General features: G+C 42.8%; 1 protein-coding gene across 2 annotated transcripts in view; it reads right to left on the bottom strand.

Annotated features, from left to right (window-relative positions):
- Window positions 1-1,591: 1,591 nt before the first annotated feature.
- The window catches only part of atxn7l1 (ataxin 7-like 1), a 92,775-nt gene continuing 69,449 nt past the window's right edge, over window positions 1,592-24,917 (bottom strand). For both annotated transcript variants that reach the window (XM_080754752.1, XM_080754753.1), the window contains 5 exons: window positions 21,281-21,512; window positions 15,543-15,664; window positions 13,857-14,414; window positions 5,103-5,352; window positions 1,592-2,579 (listed from right to left, as the gene is read on the bottom strand). In XM_080754752.1, coding sequence (XP_080610878.1) covers window positions 2,562-2,579; window positions 5,103-5,352; window positions 13,857-14,414; window positions 15,543-15,664; window positions 21,281-21,512 — 1,180 coding nt within the window. In that variant the 3' untranslated portion in view covers window positions 1,592-2,561. The remainder of the gene's footprint in view (window positions 2,580-5,102; window positions 5,353-13,856; window positions 14,415-15,542; window positions 15,665-21,280; window positions 21,513-24,917) is intronic.

The raw sequence follows: 24,917 nt of genomic DNA, 5'->3' as shown, positions 1-24,917 counted from the left end.
AATTATTCAAAAAATATTCTGCATTGTTCGCATTATTTTGTTCAAGATTCTTTAAAGATGGCAGACCTAACAAGCTCAAAATGCATCGCACCAACAACTGATCGATGTGTAGGGTAAAAAATGGTTAAATTGATTTTGATGGTATATTAACTCATCTTGCCGGGGACCCCCCGGAACCCCTGGGGGTCCTCACTTTGCTTTACAGACGTTCCATGGCTGCACTAAATGGTTCATTAGTTACAACCAACATTTACCAGCATTTTGTCACTGTCGGGCAGAAACCTTGTATCTCAAAGTTTCAAATTTGTACGTTTTTTCGTATGAGGCCCTGCTTCATCATACAAGACAGTCGCACAAAACTAGTGAAAATAGCAGATCTACAAGCACACAACACCTCGCGGAGCAAGGCATGGTGTGCTTGTAGATCAGCTATTTTCACCATTTTGAATCATTTTTAAAATGATAAATACAAAACGAACGGTTTTGGACATACAAGGTTTCCAACTGACAACAACGATACACTGTTTTCTTTTTTTCCTGTGAGACCAGGTCCATTTCTACAAGATTATGAAACATAGGCCTCCATTAAAATACACCATCTTTAGCTCATTCTTTAGTCAAAAGGGGACAAAAATTAATAAATACAAAAATAATAAAACTTATGTACACATTTTTAAACAATATGAACTTCCGCCATAATACTTTCAACTTCTTTCGTCAAAAATGCCGTAATCGTTTTTGCTCATAATGTCTCTAGTTCAACTTATTAGAAAAGAAAACAAACAAAACAGCAACGGTCATTTAAGAAATGATAAATTATTATACAAAAAAACTAAAAAAAAAATAACCCAACAAAACAAACAATATCCAACACCACTGTAATAATAATTATAATAACAATAACAACAATAATAATAATAATTCCGTCTCTGATGCAAGTCCTGACACACAAATACATGTAATTTGCGTTTCTTGCATCGTTTAAAAACAAAGACCAAGGAGAGAGAGAAAAAAAAAAAGGCGGAAACGATCCTCGAAAAAGCCCTGATTTTCTTGCTTCATTGAAATGCAACGAGCTTAATAGAGACGAGTGTCTGTCTGTGTGTTGCCTGGTATGATCGATTACTTCCCTTGTACCAACAGGCCCTGGGCCTGGTAATGTGGAGAGACATTGGTCTGGAGTTGATAGGGGCAGGGGCGTCACAAGGGGTAGGAAAGTGGGACTGAGTTACCGGGGCCCAAGGTGGAGGGGCCCTAGTAACTTTAGCTATTGAAAAATAGCAGATGTACAAGCTCACAGCGCGGCAATTTGAAAAGTCGTGAAAATGTGCGCAAATCTTTGAATATATGTATTTTTTTAGTGAACATTTGTAACAAAAATGTTGCTTCTGGGGGGTCCCTGGAACTAAATATTTTGAGATCGGGGTCCGTGGCCAAATACATATCATCTTGGGGGTCCTTGACATAGGTTTCTTGCACACATTTTCAAGATTTTTCAAAAATAGCAGATATACAAGCTCGCAGCGCGGCACTCGGTGCCGCGCTGTGAGCTTGTATATCTGCTATTTATCAATAGTTAACATTCATGGGGGGCCCGCAGTGAATCCTTGTACCCAGGGCCCAGAATTTGGTGTGACACCCCTGTGGAGAGACATTGGTCTGGAGTTGATAGGGGAAGAGAGAGAGAGAGCGAGTGAGGGAATAAGGGTTAAGTGCACTTTGAACACAGGCATGCTTGATGGAGAGAGGAAGTCATCAGAGGCGTCAATTGGGTATGGCAAGCTATGGCAGCTGCCATACCTTGGCTACAGGGGGGAAAACAAATAAAAATGTACTTCTTAAAATGAATTCATCGTGCCTGTTGCTAAGGTATGGCAACACGACTGGTGTCTTGGGCGCGCGTGCAAGACACCAGTCATGTTGCCATACCTTAGCTTTTTCTGAACTGACGCCACTGGAAGTCATCCACAGAACACAGAATGGAGAGAGAGAGAGAGAGAGAGAGAGAGAGAGAGAGAGAGAGAGAGAGAAGGATAACTGCAGATGTTCTACAATGTTCAAACTCCCATAAATCAGAGGCTGCTTCCTGGTCACCTGACCCAATACAGGAACCAGGATGTGGCCTCAACCAGGAAATGGTAAAAAAAAAAAAAAAAGAAATACACATGTATAGCTACGGTAGAAATCCTCAGTGAAATTCCCTTCCCAGAGAGTTCTAGAAGTATTGTGGGGGATTGTGAAAAGGCCATAACCACAGTGACCCACGGCAGAATTTCATCCAACCGTCCATCACCGAGATTAAAGTTAAGAGCAGATGCTACCGTTGCACCCACTGGCCTATACGGCAGCCCGCACGGCAGTAATGAAACAGGAGGAGCCAGTGTTGTCGGATTCCTATAAAAGACTCCGATCCCCAGAAGTCACTGCAGCTGAAGTGCGAAACTGTCATTACCATGTAAAGCAGGGTGACGGCATTGAGACGGAGTGCAAGGTTGGTGAGGTCACAGGTGACATGGCCCGCGCAGCTGCCCAACATTCAGTCTATATGGAACAGGCTGGGGTCAGTGATGCAGCTTGGCCTGGCAGAGAGTACAAGACAAAACATAGTATTAGTATTATACTGTAGCAGGGGTTGACACTAAGGTCCATCGGGCAAGTACAGGTCATGTTCTACTTGCCCGAAGGTCATGCCCACTTGCCCGAAAAGTAAATCGTCCATTATAAAATAGGTAAAGATTTTAATTACCGCTCAATTTAACACTTATTTCTTTACTTTCTGGGCCTGTGCGATAAAATATGTCACACCTCAATACCTCCAAATACCTACTGTACATACTGTAGCTATGATTGAATATGTCTATGGTTTCACGCAGTAGCCACAGTAAAAACAGCACATCATAGGTAAATAGTTCTCTTATTTTACATTCCACATAACAGAAGACAGATCGCACTGGCCACGTTCAGGTGTTTAAACAGATATCTCGTGTTTTGTTTATAGACGTTTGCGTCCCCTGACTCCCCTCTCAAATGAGCACTTGCCCGGTCGGGCAACATGAAAGCAAACTTCACCTGCCCTGACGTTTTATTTACCTGCCGGGGGCAGGTGGGCAAGCCTTAGTGTCAATGCCTGCTGTAGTGATGCACAGGACGAAGAAGAATAAAGATTACGATTTATTACAGGCAGTTAAAAGTCAGAGCTACAAGCACTTAAAAGTCAGCGCTCTGCTTCAATCGATAATGTTAAAAACCACAATCCAAGCCAAAAACCTTGGCGTAGTCATGGACTTTGACCTGAATTTTAACTCCCACATTAACTCATTTCCCGCGATCCCCGTCGAAACCGGAGATTTCCCGCTGTACCACTCTGCGATGCCCGAGGAGCCCGAAGATTTAATTAGCTTTAATCATTATGAAACGATTAAAAGTATGGTCGCTGTATATAGCCGCTTCGGAGACTTTAGGCCCGCCCCCTAACTGTATCTGGTCGTATTTCCTGTTTAGACCGGATCTAGGTTTCCATATCCGGTCTGAAAGCCAATCATAGCTCCCGGCCCATATGTTTTCCTTGTAAACAAAGGAAGGAGCTGCACGGCCATAGAATGTTTTTTTTCACGCGTTTCTTTTTATTTGGTAGCTGTTTGATTCCTCTACCCGCCTGGCATATGATCCGCGCACATATCGTCTGCTATGTGCGGGAACGTGCCCAGGTGTTACCATAGCGCACAACTGGCTGTTTCCAACGTTTTCTTATGTAAATACTGGCGGATTCAGCTGGATACTGCCTGGCAACGGATTTGTCTATTCCAATGGATTTTTTTTTTATTCGAAAGCTGTCATCTTGTCTACCGGTCTACTACATGAGTCGCGCACAGATCATGCACCATGCGTGCACGTGCCCACGTTAAAAGGTAAGGACAATTTGGCAGCTGCTTAGTACAGCTATGTTTAAAATGGCAGCAAAATTGTTAATACCTTAGGAATATATCACGGATTAAATGACTTGTGTCTCAGCAGGATTTCCTGCAAGCATTCCTCTTCAGTAGACCTGACTACTGTAACAGTGTCTTTACAGGTCTCCCTAATAAAAATAAATACTCCTAGAACTGTTCTTTTAAAACAGCTAAAAAAAGACTTTCTGTTTGCCATTGCCTTTTAATGAGATTTCTTTAAACATTCTCCTGCAGTAGTTTAGATTTAAGAATAACACATTAGCATTGTAAAGATAACATTTAAAAGTATTACAAACATAAATATTCAGGGACTGATCAGAGTATTGCTGTGTGTGTATACTCTGTAAAGGAACAGGTTAAAGGCAGGTCTTAACCGCGCCGAATCTCCCACAAATCGCCGTCGGAAAGCTCTCTTGCCAACAGGAAGCCATCAGGAGCTTGTCGGCAAGAGGCGCTTGCCGCCTATAGGGCTGGCGGAACCCGTCGATAGGAAAACTGAGCATGTTCAGTCGGTACTTGCAGTCGGTGGTAAATCCTCCACTAGAATGGACCAGAGTCTAGTCTGCTACAGTGCAGAACTTTCCAGAAGCAAGCCTAAATAAGCCAGAGACATTTTCACGTCGCACATTTTAACTAAATACCAAATTCACTTTCTCAACTCTCAATTTTCTATACTAATCAACTCCAAAGCAACACTAGTAATAGTGCATGAGTGTTGTTTTGGTGAAAGCAGAGCAGGAAAAAACACAGCACAGACACTTCCGGTTGCCAGATTCTGTGAGTGAAACAAGCGGCCAAGTCTATGAAAATAAGCCCAAAAGAAGCAACCAGTTTCACCTAATTGAGCTCTATTACATTAGCTATTTTCTAAAAGAATGTGGAAAGCAAGGCCAAATAAGCAACTACACCTCAGAAACAAGCCCAAACAAAAGCAACCCACAACTAGCAACATTATAGGAAAAGAGGATCAAAGTCGCTTATAACGATCAGATCTGGCAAGACTGCCATACAGTAACTACAGTCAACGAAAGTCAAAAGAAAAGTGCTTCTTTGCAGTTCTTTGCAGTCTGTGTAGAGTCAAAAGGAGTCTCCTGTAGGCTGTTTGGTGTGGAGACACCTTAAGAGAAAGTGAGACAGACAGGTCTCCTTTACCTGTCTGGGTGAGTCGGGCCCTGAGGCCAGTATGCTCCCGGTCCCGTTTCCCTTCCTGAGGAGACTCTCCAGGCCTCCCACCCTGCTCAGCTTGCTGCTCTTTCCCCCGTACGAGCTGGGACTCCGCCTCTTCTTCCCATCCACTCCTCCTTCTCCTACATAAGCCAGGGGGCCTGAGGGGTGTTGGGTGGAGATGGTCTGGTCCTTGCTGGGGGAGTGGGGGATGCTGGTTGCTGTGGGGTGTTCCAGGCTGGAGGGGGCATCAACACAAGTTAGTGTGGTCACTTATTGCTGGTCAGTTTAGCACAATGGGTGCCCCTGTGGCCAACCTCGCCCACAGACGAGTTAAGGGTTAACATGGTAACCAGGCAACAGACGCTTGCTACGGGTGCTGGTGAAAGAAAAAACTGCATACGTCATGACGCAACGCAGCCAAAAGCAACGGGGAGTGGCCATTCTCCATTGACTCCTATTCTATGCTGTAACATAAAAACGGCTGTATCTCTGAATAAGGTGCAAATAACGTAGAGGAGGCCGAGATCCGTTTTTTTCACAGCTACACTATGCCATGTTGGTCGGCCCTGGTTAGGATTTTAGTTCGCGACCGTTTGTAAACAAACAGACGTCCATCTTAGAATAGTCAGATCACACACACGTACACATGCAGAAAGCTTCCGGGGCTCTTCAAAATAAAGCGTAAGTGAATGCCGGCAGCCGTTGTGTTATAATTGCCTAACGGGTGGACGGTGGACCTAACAAATGAAAATCCGCACCAAATTGGTCACAAACACTGGTGGTCAGGGATCTGCCAAAGCAACACCAGGGGCCACAAGTCAGGGTGCCCCGTCGCTACAGGTGCACCATTGCTCCAATCCGCACGTGCCACAAACACTGTTCAGTCATGCCATGAGAACAGTCACACCAGGGGCAGACATTGCACAAATATGGAGTGTTACAGCAGTGTTTAAGACTGCTCTGGTCAGCGCAGTATAGTATAGTACTGGATTTGAAGGCTGCATCGCGCCCTGCAAATCTAGTTTGTTAAAAACCACAAAGTCATGGTTCTACAATTGTATTAGTAAAACAAAAACCTTGGAAGTCAAGGTTCTAGACCTGAATCTGTTAAAAACTACAAATGTTCTAAATGGTAAATGGTGCATTTATATAGCGCTTTTATCCAAAGCGCTTTACATAGATTGTGCATTACATTCACCCATTCACGCACACATTCATACACCGGTGGCGGAGGAAACCATGCAAGGCACCAACCTACTCACCGGGAGCAATTAGGGGTTCAGAGTTTTGCCCAAGGACTCTTCGACATTAACTCAGGGGGAGCCCGGATTCGAACTGGGAACCCTTTGGGAACCCTTCGTGCTCTAATAACGGTTTCTCTACCCCTGAGCTATGCTCAGCTATTCTAAAACAGTGGTTTTCAACCAGTGGTCCTTGAGGGGGTTCCATGTGGTCCCCAGCTAAATGATGGAGTTGGTAACCAAATAGATCTTTAACTCTTGAGAGTGTAAAATGACGGGTCCATTTGGTTTCATTTTACGCTCTCAAGAGTTAAATAATTGTTAAACATACGTATTATCTAATTTAAAATAGTATTTTTTTTAAAACGTTTGCCTGTTATCTCTCCTATGGTACCACATAAATACAGCATGGAATCGTGCAAAAAATCTTATGACGACAACAAAATATTCTACGCTTTGGGTCCGAGAGTCTAAATCTCAAATGGTGGTCCGCGGCTCAAATGCTCAAATAAATAATGGACCTTGGTATGGAAAGGGTCGAAAACCACAGTTCCAGAATAAAACTACACATCAGTCGGGGGTTCTAAAATACTACCGTTTCCAATAGTCCTCAGAAAGCCCACAGCGAAAACAAGGAGATAGAAGGCAGAGAAAGAGCTGTTGTGCATTATGTCACAAGAGATTTACTGTGCCATAATTAAGACCTGCTGTAGCTTAATTAGGCTGTTGTCGCTGCAAGATAAAAAACTTTGAGGCGCCGCAAAAAATATTGCCTCAAAGTTGACTGTTTGGTAACAGTCAGTCTATAATTTGATGCGTCTCCGAACAACATGTGAAAAACAAGTCTGCAGTGTCATCCAACTGGTCAGGCTAGAGCGGATTACAATTATGCTAATACAATTATGCTAATGTTTGGTCTGTCAATTGAGCTCTCACATAGCATGAGATAGAATGGAGAGAGAATGGGATAGAAACAGTCGCTCATTCTTTTTTGTTCAAGTTTAACAGGTGTGTGTCATAGGGGTCCTTGCTGCGGGTGGTCCGCGGCAAAGTGAGAAACTGTTTACTACTTATTATACTTTCAAAGATGTTCACCTCATCACAATGCTGTTGTGTTGTGACCATTTAGATGGTTTATTTTTGCCTTTTTTTTAAAGAGGCGGTGCCATAGTTTTGTACTTTTTCTGGTTTTCATGTGTCTATGAGGTTGACAGTATTTCATTAGACCCCTGGTGTGGTTGTTATGAGCAATTATGTATTCCCTTTGTATTTGGGGTTTCTTCCTGGAGGCTGAAACCTTGTGGGTCAAAAGTGCCGATCCAAAAACACAGATAAAATGACGTCATATAATCATTCCCTCCCCTTTTACCATTCACTCAACACTGTGGGTGTGGCTAACTTCAGTTGGGTCACCACTACTTAACACTACTGGTGCACAACCCTGAGTTTCCCGAGTTTGTATAGGTACCACCCCTGTGCCAACACCGAGTTTCCCGAGTTTGGGCCGTTTTTGAAAAAATAAAAATATAAAAAATCGAATCTTTTTTTTTTTCAAAAATGTTTTTTGGACCTCCAGAAATGTAATAGGCATGATTGCGATCGCGAAATTGCATGTTTAACCTCCATACCAACCCATTCTTTCAAACATGGCAGCCATGTTTGTTTACATCTGAAGAAAACATAATGGCTGCTAAATCATGAATGCCTGAACGGATTTCCAAGCGGATTATTTTGTTAGAAAGCTGTGAACAGCGTGCACACACGTGGTGCATGATCTAGGCATGGGCGTGCACGATCCGTGCACTATGAATTACATGGAAGTCTATGGAGACCATGGCATCTTGGACCTTCAAAGAGATTAATTCATTACAACTTAAGTGTTAATGAACTGGTGGGTGTGGCCACATAAAAAACTATTTTTAACTCTTTCTGTAAACTTTTTTGGAAAAAAATCTTCCTCCTAGTATAATCATAATACCTGATAATCATGTTTTAGGGTGGAAAAGAAATTATGGCACTGCATCTTTAAACATTTTTAACTCAGTCAGGGCCGGTCGACTTTTAGATCGACTATCTCACTATGGAGTTCCCTGCCAAGCGACTTTAATCGACTTTTATATAAAAGCATTGTTTAAGCTTTTAATTTGGGTTAATAGACGGAGCGGAACGGTTAGCTTACCTTCGGCTAGTATAAAGACGTAAACCGTGAAAAAAAAGGATACGATTATGACGTCACCTTTAAGCCATAGCTTCCTGTTTACGTAGGCCTCTGCTAGCCGCTAGGCTCAATGCAAACCATCCAACCCTCACGCAGCTTCACTAGGTCAGATTTTGATTCGGAAACTTTCTGTGTGGCATCTGTATACGTTCCGGTGCCCATACCGATGGTGGTTTTAGACGATCAAGCACGAATTGAACAGTATTGAGCTCAGATGGCGGCCCGCGGGTCTCCCATTCATGTCAATGGGGATCGACGTCATCGTCCCATCCTTGAATGTTGTGAACCTTGGTTTTAACATGGGTTAACATGGGGGCTTCCACAGTCTATGGTCTATGGCTCGCTCTAGTGGTCATTTTGTGTTATGGTATATCAACGTGGCTTGGTAAATTGATGTGATTATGATGATTAAATATAGCTATTTCCTGGCGTTATAAGCGCACATTCATATTTAAATTTGGCTGGCAATAAAAGAAAAAAGAAAAAGCTTCAATGACATGCACAAAAATATGGACACCATGTTGAAAGTGGTTAATGTCACTATCATTTCATGAAGTACAATTTAAGCCATTAGCCGAGTGAGAGGATGAATAAACTAATATGTTTCTCTCTCTACACCTACAGTAGAGACATGTGTAGAATAACATGCTCTAAATCTCATCAAACAACAAATGTCTTCTCTTGATGGGATTTCCGAGCACAAAATCTTTCCAAATGGGTGGTCCGTGGCCTAATACATATCAATTTGTGGGGTCCTTGACGTGAAAATGGTATGATTTAGTGATTGCAGTGCCATGTGCCAAATCCTGAACTAGCACTGAACCCCATCAGTCTTCTCGCTGTTGTGGATCTTTCCATGCAGCGTTCAATTTAGCTTTGTCTGATTTAACGAGGAAATGATAAACTACAAATACTGCATCTTGGTTGCGTGCCTCCACCAACCAGTTGCTGTTTACATCCACATCTGTCACACTCATTGCAATCTGGGAACCCATCGGCAAAATAAATAAATAAATAAAAGTATTTCAGTAGCACAGCTCGACGTTACTATGTGTATTCTTCAGTGGTGTAAAAGTAAGTACATTTTACTAAAGTACTGTTCTACTCTACTACATCTTAGAAACAACTACCTGTACTTTTACTCCACTATAATTATCTGGAAACTTGAGTTACTAGGACTTTTGGTACTTTGAGTACAATTTGATACAAACACTTTTACTTTTACTCAAGTAGACTTTGAATACCGGACTTTTACTTGTAACAGATTATTTCTACAATACAGTATTGCTACTTTTACTTAAAGGAGTAGTTCACCACTTTTCAACCTGTCTTCATATAATAGGTCCTCACTAATGTTCATGATAAAATATCACAATTTTTTTCTACTCAGTCCAAGTCTCCTAGGAGAGCTGTGGGAAGTTCAGAATCCATCGTCTTGTGACATCATCATTTTCCCCAAAAAAATATTTAATAAATATTTTTGAAAAAGATATTTAGATTTTTATTATCGCGAGAACAATGGCTTCCACTTTAACATTGCAACTTTTCAGAAATAGAAAGCCTGCAGTTTCTATAAACTGGATTGGCAATCGATGATGTCACAAGACGATGGGTTTCTGACCTGCCCATAGCCCTCCTCTGAGAAAAAAAAGAAAAAAGAAAAAAGTTATTTTTGAGTGAGGACCAATTATATGAACATAGGTTGAAAAGTGGTGGTAAGTAGAAGATTGTTCCACCACTGTGACCAGTGGTGGAACAATGACTGGTGACCTTGACATGACGCCGTCATGTCATGATGACGGCCACATTCTGTTCCTTCCCACTGATGCTGAGTGGACGACGTTTATAGGTAACATTTATGCCATTAGATTCCCTCCAGGCGTTGCTGAGATATCATGTTCATGAGAACAAGATATCATAATGTCTAACATAATGTCTCCGGCCATGGCTGTCGCCGGCAGTGGCATAAAAAACTCAACTCAATCAGTCAATTAATTCAAATCTGTCATTCTAAACTCAAAACAGTCAATTTAAATTAATTCAATACTGACTATATAAACTCAATACAGCAAATGATGTACAGTCAAGGTAAACTAATAATAAAAAAGTCGATTTAAATTCAGCAGTTAATTTAAATTCAGGACTCTCAATTAAATACTGCCAATTTAAACTCGGTCCAATCTATTTAAATTCAATACAGTCAATTTAATTTCAACATTTGTGGATGTGGGTGGCAATTTTTCCCAATCTGCCTGGTGAAGCATATACATATTTACAGTGACTTGATAGAAACCTAGCGCACTGCTTATCGTCGTCATCATCCATGTACCGCAGCCGAGATAAAGAAAATGCCACGACTATTAGTTCTCTGTCCAAGTCTGCACGGGCCTCAATTGGGTATGGCAGGGGTATGCAGCTGCCATACCCTGGGTCCAGGGGGGAAATAAAAGTTACTTTTAAATATAAATCCATGAATGTCTCTTTGTCTATCTGTGCTGGTTATTATGTTGTTAAATTACAATAAAATAACTACAAATGCAAAATTCTACAAAATGGTCACTTTAACCCTTTTAGTGCCTATCCCGAACTAGTTCGGGATATTCGGGATCAAAAACAATTTTTTATTTGCTATTTTACTTACCCCGAGCTGCTTGGAGCAACGTGGGTGGTCCCGGCTCGCCCAGCGCTCACCAACGAGAGACGCTAGATGCTCCGACGATTTATTCCATTGAAAATGGTTTAAAATAAAGTTTAGACCCCCCCCAATGTTCACCAAATGTTCATTGTAGGCGGCGCGACGTATTCCAGGGTGCCTATCCCGAACATGTCCGGGATATTTAATAAAATGAATTATTTTATCGGAGGCCTCAACGAAGCCCCGGTCTAGACGTCCATCCTTGGCCGGGACTTAGACTCGGCCATCCACGGGCCGTATTCGCGCTAACGGCCGAATCGCGTCTTTAGACAGGATTTTCTCCGGATTGTGTCCCCAGACCCAATGAGAACGTTTTTTGCGGCTGAAATAGCTTTAGATCGGGCTTCTAAATGGGTTAGCATTTTGGCTACGTGTCAGCTAGCTTCCTCCTCTGGACACCCATAGGATTGACCGGGGTGAAAACACAGGCCAGTTGGCAGAGGGTCGACGAAAGCTATAAAGAAGGTCAATGGAGAAATTTCTGGCACTCTAGCACCCCTTGTGGCCGGATGGCACTGTATGAGTTAACAAGGTATTATAATTATATTCTCCACACTTTTATTCTCCCCGTCTTGACAAGATGGTATATTCCCAGGTTCCGTAGGTCAGCTGCACAAGTGCAATGCATTATTGTTAATTGTGGCACATTTACTAACATGCCAAGTTTAGCTGCACTTGAACAACCATTCCAGGCTGCCATATCCAGCCCAAGAAACCCTAGAAACGGGGGGGGGGGGGGGGGGGGGGGAATAAAATATGACTGTCATGTTGCCATACCTTAGCTTTTGCTGAACTGACGCCACTGCAAGTCTGTTCAGAGTACTATGGCTTTGACCATTTGTGGTACATTTAGACCGTACATTGCTATTATGTTGTTCTTGTTTTGGGTACTGCTTGGTCCTGTGACATAAGCAAGTTCCTCTCTTATCTTTATATTCAACTTATTCCTAGCCCTCTCTAGGGAGGCTGCCATTGCCTTTTACAGAGGGCGCTAAAGAGTTTTTCTGTGTGCTGCTTCATTCAACATCTTTTCACTTCCTCCCAAGTAAGGGAACTGTGTGTTGCCAGATTTTGCCAAAGAAACAAGCGGCCAGGTCTATGAAAATAAGCCGAATAGAAGCAACTATGCTCAGTTTGACTACTTTACATTTACATTTGAAAATAGCAGATCAGCAAGCTCACAATGTGTCACATTGCAACACATTGTGAGCTTGTATTGAGCTTGCTATTTAAAAAAGATATTGAGAAAAGAAAATACTAAAATATTTTTTAATACTTTTGAAAAGTTCTAACAACTCAAATCTTGTGTGGAGGTCCCTGGCACCACATATTTTAGGATGGGGGTCTGCGACTGTGGACAAATATATTAATCTGGGGCCCTTGATATGAAAACATTTGGGAACCACTGGTTTAAAAAAAACATTAGAAAGCAAGCCCAATACGCAAAAAATACACAAATTGCTTATATTATAAACAGACATGGCAACACAGGTTTCAACCAGAGTCCAACATTATTGAATTTTCTGTTCACCACTTTCCCAGGTGTTTGCCCAAGCCCAGGTGTTTGGCCCTACTTCCTGGGAGTGGCCAGGAAAAAGAGCGGCCTTTCCTCAGATAATTACTTGACCACCAACCTGAGTGTTTTAATGTGCTTCTCCCATGAATGAATCATGTATTAAACTCCTATCTTCTAACATGAAGTGCCTCTGACTCCCGTTAGTCTCACTCTCAACAATTCCTTATTGACACATAATTCCTCGACACCGCCCATGTGTTCCGAGTACTGTGGCTTTGACCACCAGTGGTAGAAAAAGTACTCACATATTTGACTTAAAGGTGATACACCATGCATTTAAAAAGTATTTATGTCACATTGTTTATGTCCCAAAAACGTTTTTCAAAAGGTTTGAGGCTAAATTACCACTCCTGAATAGAGAGCCTCTCTAATTTTGTAATGGCTCTCAGAGCATTTCAGCTGCAGTACCACCTTTGGCCTGAACTGCGCCCCCCCCCCCCCCCCCCCCTTTTTGAAAAAAAAATTATTTTTGAAAAAAGAAAGACACAACGGTCAGAAATGGGACTTTGTGAGGATAGAAGGTGCTAGTGGGACCCCAAAAAAAGGTTTTAAAATAGGAAAAGTGAAATTTCATGGTGTATCACCTTTAAGTAAAAGTATCAATACTGCAAAATAGAAATACTCTGGTCACAAGTAAAAGTCCGCAATTCAAAATGTATTTGAATAAAAGTATGAAAGTGTTGGCATCAAAATGTACTTAACTCATTCGCTGCATTTAAAAAATGGCTGCCAAATTGCCAGGATGCCAAATTCACCCATAATAACAATAAAAATAATAATGCACGCCCATGCACAGATCATGCAAACAAAAAAATCTGCTTGATAATTCGAGTAAAAGTACAATATTTGCATCCGAGATGGAGTGGAGTAGAAGTAAAAAGTATTGGAAATTGGAAATACTCAAGTAAAGTACAAATACCTCAAAATTGTACTTGAGTTCAGCACTTAAGTAAATGTACTTAGTTACTTTACACCGCTGATTCCATGTACTGTGGCTTAGACCACCCACCTGTTCTGAGTACTGATGCATTGACCTCCATCCGTCCGGGACAGCCAGTCCTCTCCCCTGCTCCCTGGATAGCTTCCCCCACGACCGGGGCCCTTCCTCCGACCTTGGCCGGCCGCTGAGCCCCCCCTGCCCTGGAGGAGCGCCGGATGGCAGCCGCCGCCGTTCCTCTTGTGTCCGTCGACGGTCGGAGAGGAAGAGGAGGAAGACGAGAAGGACGACGACGACGACGACAAAGAAGGGGACGGGGCGTGCACGGCGGAGGACCTCCTCTTCTTGGCGCTCGGAACTGAATCCTCCCGCTCTCTGGCGGGACGCCCCGGTTTGGGGGCGTTCGCGGTGCCGTTCCGGGGTTTCCCCGCCGCGGAGACGACGGGGGCCGGAGGACCCCGCGAGGCGAGCGCGCCCGCCGAGGAGGCCGACTGGGCGTGGGAGGAGGAGAAGGAGGGGAAAGGCTCGGAGGGGGAGGGGAGGAGAGGAGGGGGAGGGGTGAGGGAGTTGGCGTACGGAGAGGGGGAGGAGGAGAGGGAGAGGAGGCTTTCCGCTGCTAGCGGAACCTTCCTGAAAGAGCAAAAAACAACAGGAACATTTCACTTAACATCCATGGAGGATCATCAGTGTTCTAGGGATGGGACGATATGAACATTTCATATCATGATTATTGTGACCAAAGAAATCGCAATTTACAATATTATCGTGAAAATAAAAATACATTATCCTGGGGCGGAACGTTTGCCAAAAAATAGCCGATCTACAAGCTCACAACGCGTTGGCAAAGAGATTTGGTAGAGAGTATCAAGTGCATACCGTATATTATTAAGTACTTTTTACCAATTACAGAGGGTTTAAGTGGTACCGGATATGCAGCTCGGCAAATAAAAGGTGAATTTATCCCAGTGCATGACGGAGGACAATATCACGATCAATTAAAACTCCACCATACGCTTATCGTGAGTGGTTTTTATCACGATAAAAGATAATAATAGTGTATATCGTCCCATCCCTACAGTGTCCTCCTGAGTTAGCCCATCTTCTAGGAACACACAGACACGCACACACAGGTCCCAGGCTGTGTTCCTTCCCCATCATTACTAAACACCAATAACTCCAATAACAGTAACAGTATGTTGGAACTGGACGGAGGTCAGAATAAAACTAATTGCTTCTTAGCTGGAGGTCACTGATTGAGCATAATGAACATAATCAGCTCATTGCAATCCCAGAGCACAGTGCCGTTCTCTCCCTCTCTCTCTCTCTCTCTCTCTCTCCCTCACACAAACACACACACACACACACACACACACACACACACACACACACACACACACACACACACACACACACACACACACACACACACACACACACACACACACACACACACACACACACACACACACACACACACACACACACACACCCCTGTGTACTGTATCCATCCGTCATCGATAGGACTTATTAATTCTATAAAACATGCTAAAATATTCAATCTAGTCTAATTTCCCTATAATGATTTATTTCTCCCTCTCTCTCTCTCACACACACACACACACACACACACACACACACACACACACACACACACACACACACACACACACACACACACACACACACACACACACACACACACACACACACACACACACACACACACACACACACACACACACACACACACACACTCACCTCCACATTTGTGCGTTGAGGTGTCTCTCTACCATGCTCTGCAGGGCCAGTCTCATTCTGTCCCATCGGCGGTCGAACACATAGTGACCACGACCCATCAGCCTGCTGCTAAACACACAACACTACATACAGAGAGAGAGAGAGAGAGAGAGAGAGAGAGAGAGAGAGAGAGAGAGAGAGAGAGAGAGAGAGAGAGAGGGGGGGGGGGGGCAGAGCAGGGAGTAGGGGAAAAAGAGGGAGTGAACAGTGAGACAGCAGGAGGTGGAGAGAGAGAGAGAGAGAGAGAGAGAGAGAGAGAGAGAGAGAGATAGAGAGAGAGAGGGGGGGGGGGGGCAGAGCAGGGAGAAGGGGAAAAAGAGGGAGTGAACAGTGAGACAGCAGGAGGTGGAGAGAGAGAGAGAGAGAGAGAGAGAGAGAGAGAGAGAGAGAGAGAGAGAGAGAGAGAGAGAGAGAGAGAGAGAGAGGCAGATACAGACAGAAACAGAGAGAGAGAAAACGGTCTTGATTATAATTGACAGGAATGAAATATGATGAAAGCCATGACCAACAAGTCTAGCTCCAGCACTGCATCTCTGCAGAGATCTGAGGAACATTATGAACGAGACCGGATGGATCTGAAAGCACATGTTGAACATTGATCTTTCTACACACGTACAGTATGCACTGTGTACTACAAACTAGATGTGAACACTAGATGTGAACGGATTCACTGAATAACAGACGAATCGATTATCAGGGAATTAACAGAGTCAAATGTTGGTAATCGCTTCAGATTAAACATGACAATGTCTGGGGTGTTCCGTTTAGAACTTTACCAAAATGTCAATGCTTGTCTTTGTTCCATCCCACATAATTAGGGAATGATTGATTATGAAAATAATCGCTAGTTGCAGCTCTACTTCAAACATGGTTGGTGCTCTGGTTGGTGTTCTCAGGAAACTGCTGGTAAGAAGATATTCACATTTGCATCCTGGGGCCATAAAGTATGTATTAAGAGTGCACATGCATAGTAATGATGCTGAGCAAAAATCTATGCAAAGATGGGTATACACGATAAGGAAACTGCAGGTGGTGTATGCACATTTTCAGGAAGTGTGTTTTGGTCGAGACATTATGCAGAGGAAACAATTTGTTTTAGTCCAATTAAAGGGTCATCATAGCAACATACATTTTCATCCATTTTAAATTGGTGTATTCTGCTCAAGTCACATACGAATTGGCTACTTCGATGTCCATTACATTTGCATGACTGACAGCTGACTACATGCCCATCATGGGCTGGTCCAGTGGAGAGAGCACTCCACTCTCCTATCCTCCTCCAGCGTCCGTGATACTGGCCTTGTGGGCAGTGTTACACCTTTTGCCTCCCTTTTAAAGTCCTGTTATGTTTAAAGTTAGGCTATGATCACAGACAGTTACTACGTTACTGGGATGGTGTTTGTCCTTAATAATTGTTTTCACTCTACTCAAGCACCTGCTGTTCTATATGTCCTCCAGGGATGGGAGAGCGCTCCCTGTGGTGGCATCTACACTGCTCAAAGAAATTAAGGGAACAAAATGTTCCCTTAACCCATTTAGGCCTAGAATTATTGAATGCATTAACTATTGAAAAATAGCAGATATACAAGCTCACAGCTGCGAGCTTGTAGATCTGCTATTTTTGAAAAATCATGAAGATTTGTGCAAATCTTTGAATATATATATTTTTAAAGCAAACATTTGTAACTCAAATATTTGCTTCTGGGGGGTCCCTGATGCAAAACTTTGAGATGGGGGTCCGTGGCCAAATACATGTCATTTTGGGAGTCCTTCACATGAAAAAGTTTGAGAACCACTGACATGGTAGTCTCTCAAGAACAGACTAACTGAGCTCCAGTTAAGTGAAAAGGTCCTTCCAAACCATTTTCTTTGACGATGGCTAGCCAGATTGCTGACATAGAAACATACTGTAGGTTTTTCAAAAACACCTTAGAAGGATTCAAAATACACTTATAGAATCGGGTCAAAATTCAAATTTTCACGTTTAAAAAAAATAGCAGATCTACAAGCTCGCAGCACAGCACTCGGTGCCGCGCTGTGATCTTGTATAGCTGCTATTTTTCAATAGTTAAAGCATAAAAAAAATAATACACAATAATGTTTACCCGGTCGATGGGTTAATTTCTTTGAGCAGTATATTTGGTGCGGATGCTTTGCGCAAACATTCATCCGTATGTTCCCAGGTGTGGGTATCATTGTAGGCGTCTGGGCCACACCGGCACCTCGGACCTGGGACAGATGATTTATGTGTCCACATAAATAACAATGTCCTCAACAAAAACTGAACTTGGACTGAACTGACTGAACAAAGTCAAATTTGTCAAACAGAATGAAGACAAGGAAGATAAAGAAATATATTTTTCACAGAGTTGTGCTAAAAATAAAATATGTGCACCTATGCACACAGATACATGTACTACCTTACCTCACCACACATTCTAATATACCTCTGCACATTACACATTGGTTATGTGACGAAGAGGGGTATAGTGTTTGTCTTACCTTAACCTTTTAACCATATATTGACTTTAATTATTTTGTTCTTTTTCTACCCATTAGTCCAGTTTTTATCATTATTACTGGCATTTGTATCTCTATGTTGTATATTTGCATGTTGTTTGTATGTGTTAGCAACAGTGTTGCAGACCATGTCACACCAACAAATCACTAATTGTTCCTATATGAGTGAGTGACAAATAAAGTGATTCATAGAAGACGCCACCCACAGAGAGAGGGCAGCCTGACATTTTGTTCTTTCCAACACTTTAGATGTATTGGTACAGTGGAGAATAACTTCAAAGTTAGCAGCATGGAACGCACAGAAATATGGAATATTCCAAACATGACACACTGGGTGAGCAAATTATTATAATTTCGTATTCATAAAATAACTTTCCTCTTTGAGCTGTATTGCATTACAACATTGTGGAAAACGTAATCTGGCACAAACAGAGCATACATCATGATCGGGGGGCGCTCTCCATTCCGACATGTCGCCACTCCGAAATTGACTTCTTATTGTCGGAGTGGCAACACTTCCATAGAGGTTAGGTTTAGGGTTAGGGAAAGAGAAAAATTGGGGTGGAGTTTCTTCCATGGCCTAGTGGGTATGTGTGTGAAACGCTTGATGGCAATTGGATGCTGTCTTCATGAATTGTGGCATTTTGCTCAAAACAGGCCACTCCTGAAAACCTTGGAAGCCAATCTTAGCCAATGAGGATGGAATATGAAAATTCTGACAGATAGTCTCCATCACATGACTCTAGAGATCAATTGTGTGCAGATTTGGACAGAAGCTGTAGGAATACCATACAAATGTGTTTTGCAAAAATCTGCCTCCTGGTGGTATTACTGTATAACCGGCCAATGTGAAGATCTTAGGGCAGAGGTTTTTCATAGGCCTCCAGGGAGTGTGTGTGCAAACGTTTACGGGGATCAGTGCTACGATGCTAGAGATTAGCTGTTCACAGACGGACGGACGGACGGACACACGGAAGGACAGGGGTAAAAACATACTCTCAGGCCTTCGGCCTGGCGGATACAGCTAGAATACCAATCTTAAAGTAGAGAGGTTTAGAGGTTTCCACATGATAGTGGTGAAATTCAGTTCGCTTGAAACCAATTATACATCAAAAAGTGATCATTTTCGCCGGCCAAACTCTTAAGCCACATGCTGTGAGGTAGAATGGGTAGACTCAGGCCCAATTAGTTCATTCCACATGAAACCTAAAAGGAAGAAATCCATCCTGAATTTAAAGCTCCCTTCAAAGCTGGCAACGGTAAGTTCAAAGAAAGGTTCAAAGATTCGGCTTGTTGTCATTATTTGGACTTTGTTTATCAGAGGAATCACTTTTTGCTGAGCTCAGATGCTGAGAATCAGCAGTAGCCTTGACTTACACAAACACCCACACACACTGCGTGCGTGCGTGCGTGTGTGTGTGTGTGAACAATAATAAATGAGTCAAGAGACCACCAGTCCAACTACTGACTGACAAAGTCCCACAGATTTCCGATATCATATTTCTGATAAAGATAATCTTACCATCATATTGTACTCAACCGCATTATTCTAAAGAAATACCACGGTCAAAGTAGCAGCAACAAATGCTGATTACTTGTTCTCATATTATGCAATTTAGAATTCATATTTGTTTGTAGCTTGACCACAAATACTAAGAATCTTGTTAAGACCGATGCAAGGTTTGATTCACCTGGTATCCTAGTTTCTTCGAAGGACTACATTCTTTTCTTTGCACTGCATTTACTTGACCATGTCGTGAACTCTATGATCTTGCTCATGTAAGTAGAATTGGGATTCTTTAGGATTTTAACGACTCACTCTTAACGGTGACGATTACTTAAAACTCATTTAGCGCCTCAGACATGAAAGGGTTAATTGTCCAGCGTGCCGGCCGCCTGCTCCGTCCGCGGCCAGTCTCTTATTTTGAAGGCCGGAAGTAGATCGAGCTAACTAAACGAATTCCTACTTGACGGAGATTCACCCGGAAGTAGTTCTGGTCCAAATGTAAACAGTGCTGGAAGATGGATCCCTTTATGCTTGTGCTATTTTAGCGAGAATCCAATGCCATCCTTGGCATCAAAAGTGTTTTTTTTTAGAAAATGGACGATAACAATGAGAAAGACGTTGGTTTCAATGTTATGGGATCACTATTGTGTGCACGTGGATGTGCGATGATGATGAATCGGCTGCTCCACCAGTGCCAGGGCTTTTCACCGGACGGTAGGTAGCCATTGCCAGCTTTACTGTATATACAGTATATTGCCCGCGGGATCGGCACTCTAGATACCTTTTAATATTTTGCGAGTATTCGCGGGAATTCGCGCACTATATGAGTTAACGGTTCCCTTTAACGATTCCTATAGGGGGTTCCATATGGACCCCAACAGGTCTGTAACTCTGAGAGGCGGCATAGCTCAGGGGTAGAGAAACTGGTATTAGAGCACGAAGGGTATAAATCCCGAAGGGTTCCCAGTTCGAATCCGGGCTCCCCCTGAGTTAATGTCGAAGGGTCCTTGGGCAAGACTCTGAACCCCTAATTGCCTCCGGTGAGTAGGTTGGTGCCTTGCATGGCTTCCTCCGCCACCGGTGTATGAATGTGTGTGTGAATGGGTGAATGTTATGCACAATCTATGTAAAGCGCTTTGGATTAAAAGCGCTATATAAATGCACCATTTACCATTTACCATTTACTGAGAGTGCACATATGGAACCAAATGGACCTGTAGGGTAGGGGTTTTCAAACTTTTTTGACTCAGGGCACCCCTGTAAATAACTTTTTCATCCACGGAACCCCTGAATTACACTGTTCATTTTTATCTGCTATTTTTGGTGAAGAGAGTTGTCATAGATGGAAAAAGAACTCATCAAGTACAGAGCAAATCAGGTCTGTTTTACTAAGCATAGTGAAGTGATATTGATGAATTCCAAATATTATCAAATTATCTCGCGGCAGCCATGGACTGGCATCACGTCACCCACTTTGAAAACCCCTGCTGTAGGGGTTCATTTGGTTCCATGTGTACACTCTCAAGAGTTATGGTGGTCCTTGAAATTAAAAAGTTTGAGAACCACTGGTATTGTAATTGTATAGCAGACGTGAAGTCCTCATAACCAGCTCTGACAGCACGGTAAAAAACAGTTCTGGAAACGGTTCCAAATGTGATGTCCATATACTCACGGCCAGCGGTCGGGGGTGGTGGCTGGAGAAATGGCAGGCCGGTCTGTCGGCGGCGGCGTCGTCTGAAGTCTCCACGTCTCCGTCGTCGCTGGAGAGACGCGAGGTGTCCCCCGCCGTCTTCCCCCAGCCGTGGGGAGAGGGCTCTGGGTTGGAGGAGGAGGAGGAGGAGGCCGGGGCTGGGGCCGGCGGAGCAGCGGGGAGCGCAGCGGAGCTGGAGATCAATCCAGGCACCCTTTAGATGGGAGCGCGGAGGGGTAGTGGGGAAAGAGAGACAGAAGCATACGAAAGAAATGGGGAGAGGGGGAGAGAGGGATAGAAAAGGAGATGGGAGGAAGGAGAAGAGGGATAAAAAGACGGAGCGAAAAGGGACAGAAAAATATCAATTATGTTCAGACGATATTTGCTATTACATCTACACAAAGACGACAAACAGGATGTTTCAGGCGTTGTGAGTTGAATCAGGGCAAGGCAAAGCAAGTTTATTTCGACAGCACATCATACACAAAGGCAATTCAAATTGCTTTACAAAAGACGTATAAAAAGGCATTAAATGAAATAAATGGCATAATGCTAGTGGCTCAAAAGTGGTTGAGAACCACCGTGGTATGCTCAGCTTGTGTCAAAGCCCTGACAATGTCCTAGTTGATGCAAACATGTGTTTTCTCAATTAAAAGTGGATGTGAGATCCTACATCATCCCCTTCTCACTGACACACTTGGAGCACTTTCAGTTGTGGAGTTTGTCATTTCTTCTACTGACAACTATTACCCAGATTTAGTTTACAGTACCACCTAGTGGGGAGCAATTCAAACTGCAGGGGGAAGCCTCAGGTGGTGTTTCACAGTTTAAATGTTTCAGTAAGTGGATTTAACCCATTTAAGGCCTACAATTATTGAATGCTTTAACTAATGAAAAATAGCAGATATACAAGCGAGCTTATAGATCTGCTATTTTTGAAAAAGTTGTGAAAATGTGTGCAAATCTTTGAATATATGTATTTTCAAAGCGAACGTTTGTAACTCAAATTTTGCTTCTGGGTGGTCCCTGGAACTAGATATTTTGAAATGGGGGTCCGTGGCCAAATAAATATCATTTTGGGGGTCCTTCACATGAAAAAGTTTGAGAACCACTGACATAGTAGTCTCTCAAGAACAGACTAACTGAGCTCCAGTTAAGTGAAAAGGACCTTTTCTTTGACGATGGCTGGCCAGATTGCTGACATAGAAACATGGGTTTTTCCAAAAATCTTAGAAGGATTCAAAAGACACTTATAGTATCAGGTCAAAATTCTAATTTTCACGATTTTTCAAAAATAGCAGATCTACAAGCTCGCAGCGCGGCACTCGGTGCCGCGCTGTGAGCTTGTATATCTGCAATTTTTTTATATTTAAAGCATAAAATATTGCGTCATAATGTGTTCAGGCCTAAAAAAGGAATGATGAATAGATAAAACCCTTCTAAAGTACTAAAATATGAATACTGAAATGGTAATGTTGAAAAAAAGTCACTAAATCTACAGCTAAAGGATATAGAAATAATGTGGTTTTTACCTTTCCATGTTGCACAAACATCTTTGAAATAGCACCGTAACATTTTTTAATAAATAAAATTAAGTTTTGACCAATTTGCATGGTAGAGTAAGTACATACAACATGTAACAATACAGCATACAATTGAGGGGGTTGTACTTTTCTCCCTGCTCTTCTATTGAGACATTTAACTCTCAAATACCTGGAACGCGCCCGAGTCGCGTTAGATTTTAACCACTTTAACCATTATTTTATGCTTTAACTTTAGAAAAATAGCAGATATACAAGCTCACAGCGCGGCACCGAGTGCCGCGCTGCGAGCTTGTAGATCTGCTATTTTTAGAAAAATCGTGAAAATTAGTGCAAGTCTTTGAATATCTTTGACCCGGTCTTTGACCCGACTTCTAAATCCTTCCTCTAAATCATGCTGTTCTCAAACCTTTTCATGTCAAGGACCCCCAAAATTACAGGTATTTGGCCGCGGACCCCCCCCCCATCTCAAAATATGTTGTTCCAGGGACCACCCAGAAGTAAATATTTAGTTACAAATGTTCGCTTTTAACTCATTCCCCGCCTCCCCCGATAGTCCCGAGAAAATCCCAATGTCGCTCCCCGCCAGGCCCGATAGTCCCGAGAATTAGCTTTTATATAATGTAATGTTTAATTACATTCTCCCCCTGCTCGTGACAAATTCTGAGCCTTTTATCTTAAAGGGAACCTAAAATATCACACATCAAAGTAAGTGTGTTTGAAAAAAAGACTGTAATAATGTACAAATTGCAATACAAATGTATAAATCTCCCCAACCACAGTTAATTGGCAAAAGACGCATTTGAGCTCAAAAGGCTGGCAGCCGAAAAAAAAGAGAAGAAAAAAACAGCTGTGTGTGTGTGTGTGTGTGTGTGTGTGTGCACATCTCTTAGCTGGCTGGTGGTCCATGACCACTGTCTGTTTCAGTGGTCCCCCTGTCCTAATCAGCACACAGTCCCATAAAGAAATAGTGCTATCAGAGTCTCTGATTCAGAGATCTGTCTCTCTCTCTCTCTCTCTCTCTCTCAAGACACAAAAAAATTATCGCCAATTCGCCATATAAATGCTTCTAAAACATACCTGAGAATGATGATGGTTGATTAGTATCCACAGGTTACTGTATAATCCATATATCCAGGCTATAATATATTGTTTTGTAATGGTCCACAAGCAGCCAAGCAGGCCATTGTCAACAGGCGGTCCTTTGCAAAAGGGGGTCCCTGGGGGGTCCGCGGGCTCAACGCTTTGCTCAGCAGAGCAGTGGGAACACGATAATCAACTCTTACAAAATCAATCAATAAAACTGCCCGATTACATAAAGTTCACACGATGCGATCCAGTTGATTCAGAGACAAGTGAAGTGGTCCCTGAAAGGGGGTCCGTCCTCTCACTACCCTGCCTGGTCTCCAGCCAACACTTCTCAAGGGTGGTGGTCGTGGACCACCACCAAAACTCCCACGCTCCCCCACCACGCTCCTCCAAAAAAGCAAGAGATCAACTAGTGTTGATTACTAACGAGCAAAGACGCAGAGGAGCTGTTTAGCAGGGCAGTGCAGAGGATTTTTTTAGGGGCAGGGGGAGACATTTTTCTAACATGTCCTAGAATGTGAAAATAGCAGATCTACAAGCTCTACAAGCTCTCAATGTGTCACAGAGCGATGTGTTGAGCTTGTAGAGCTTGTAGATCTGCTATTTTCACATTCTAGGACATGTTAGAAAAAAGACTCATGCCCCCTTTGATGTCTATTTGTGTGTGTGCACCTGTACAGATCAAAACCCATCCGAGACCGAAAACAGACACATAGAGACAGAGAGAAAGCGCCCCCAAGTGGGGGCTCACATAAATGCTCACATAAATACTGCAATATACAGTAGTATATATGTGAAATTGCTGAGTGTATGGTCAGACATAGCCAAAAAAAATATGTTTCTCTGCATTTTTCTAAACAGAAAATTAAAAAAAAAAGAAATCCTATTACATAATTACATTAGTACACTTATCTGATAATGCCTGAAGCCATAAAGACAAATATCAAGTGAGTTATCCACTTGAAAAGCGATCGATCACAAAAAGGTCA

Source organism: Nannobrachium achirus (genome assembly GCF_963921795.1).
Source record: "Nannobrachium achirus genome assembly, chromosome: 23".
NCBI classification, from domain to species: Eukaryota; Metazoa; Chordata; class Actinopteri; order Myctophiformes; family Myctophidae; genus Nannobrachium; species Nannobrachium achirus.
This window is presented reverse-complemented; position numbering and strand designations above follow the sequence as displayed.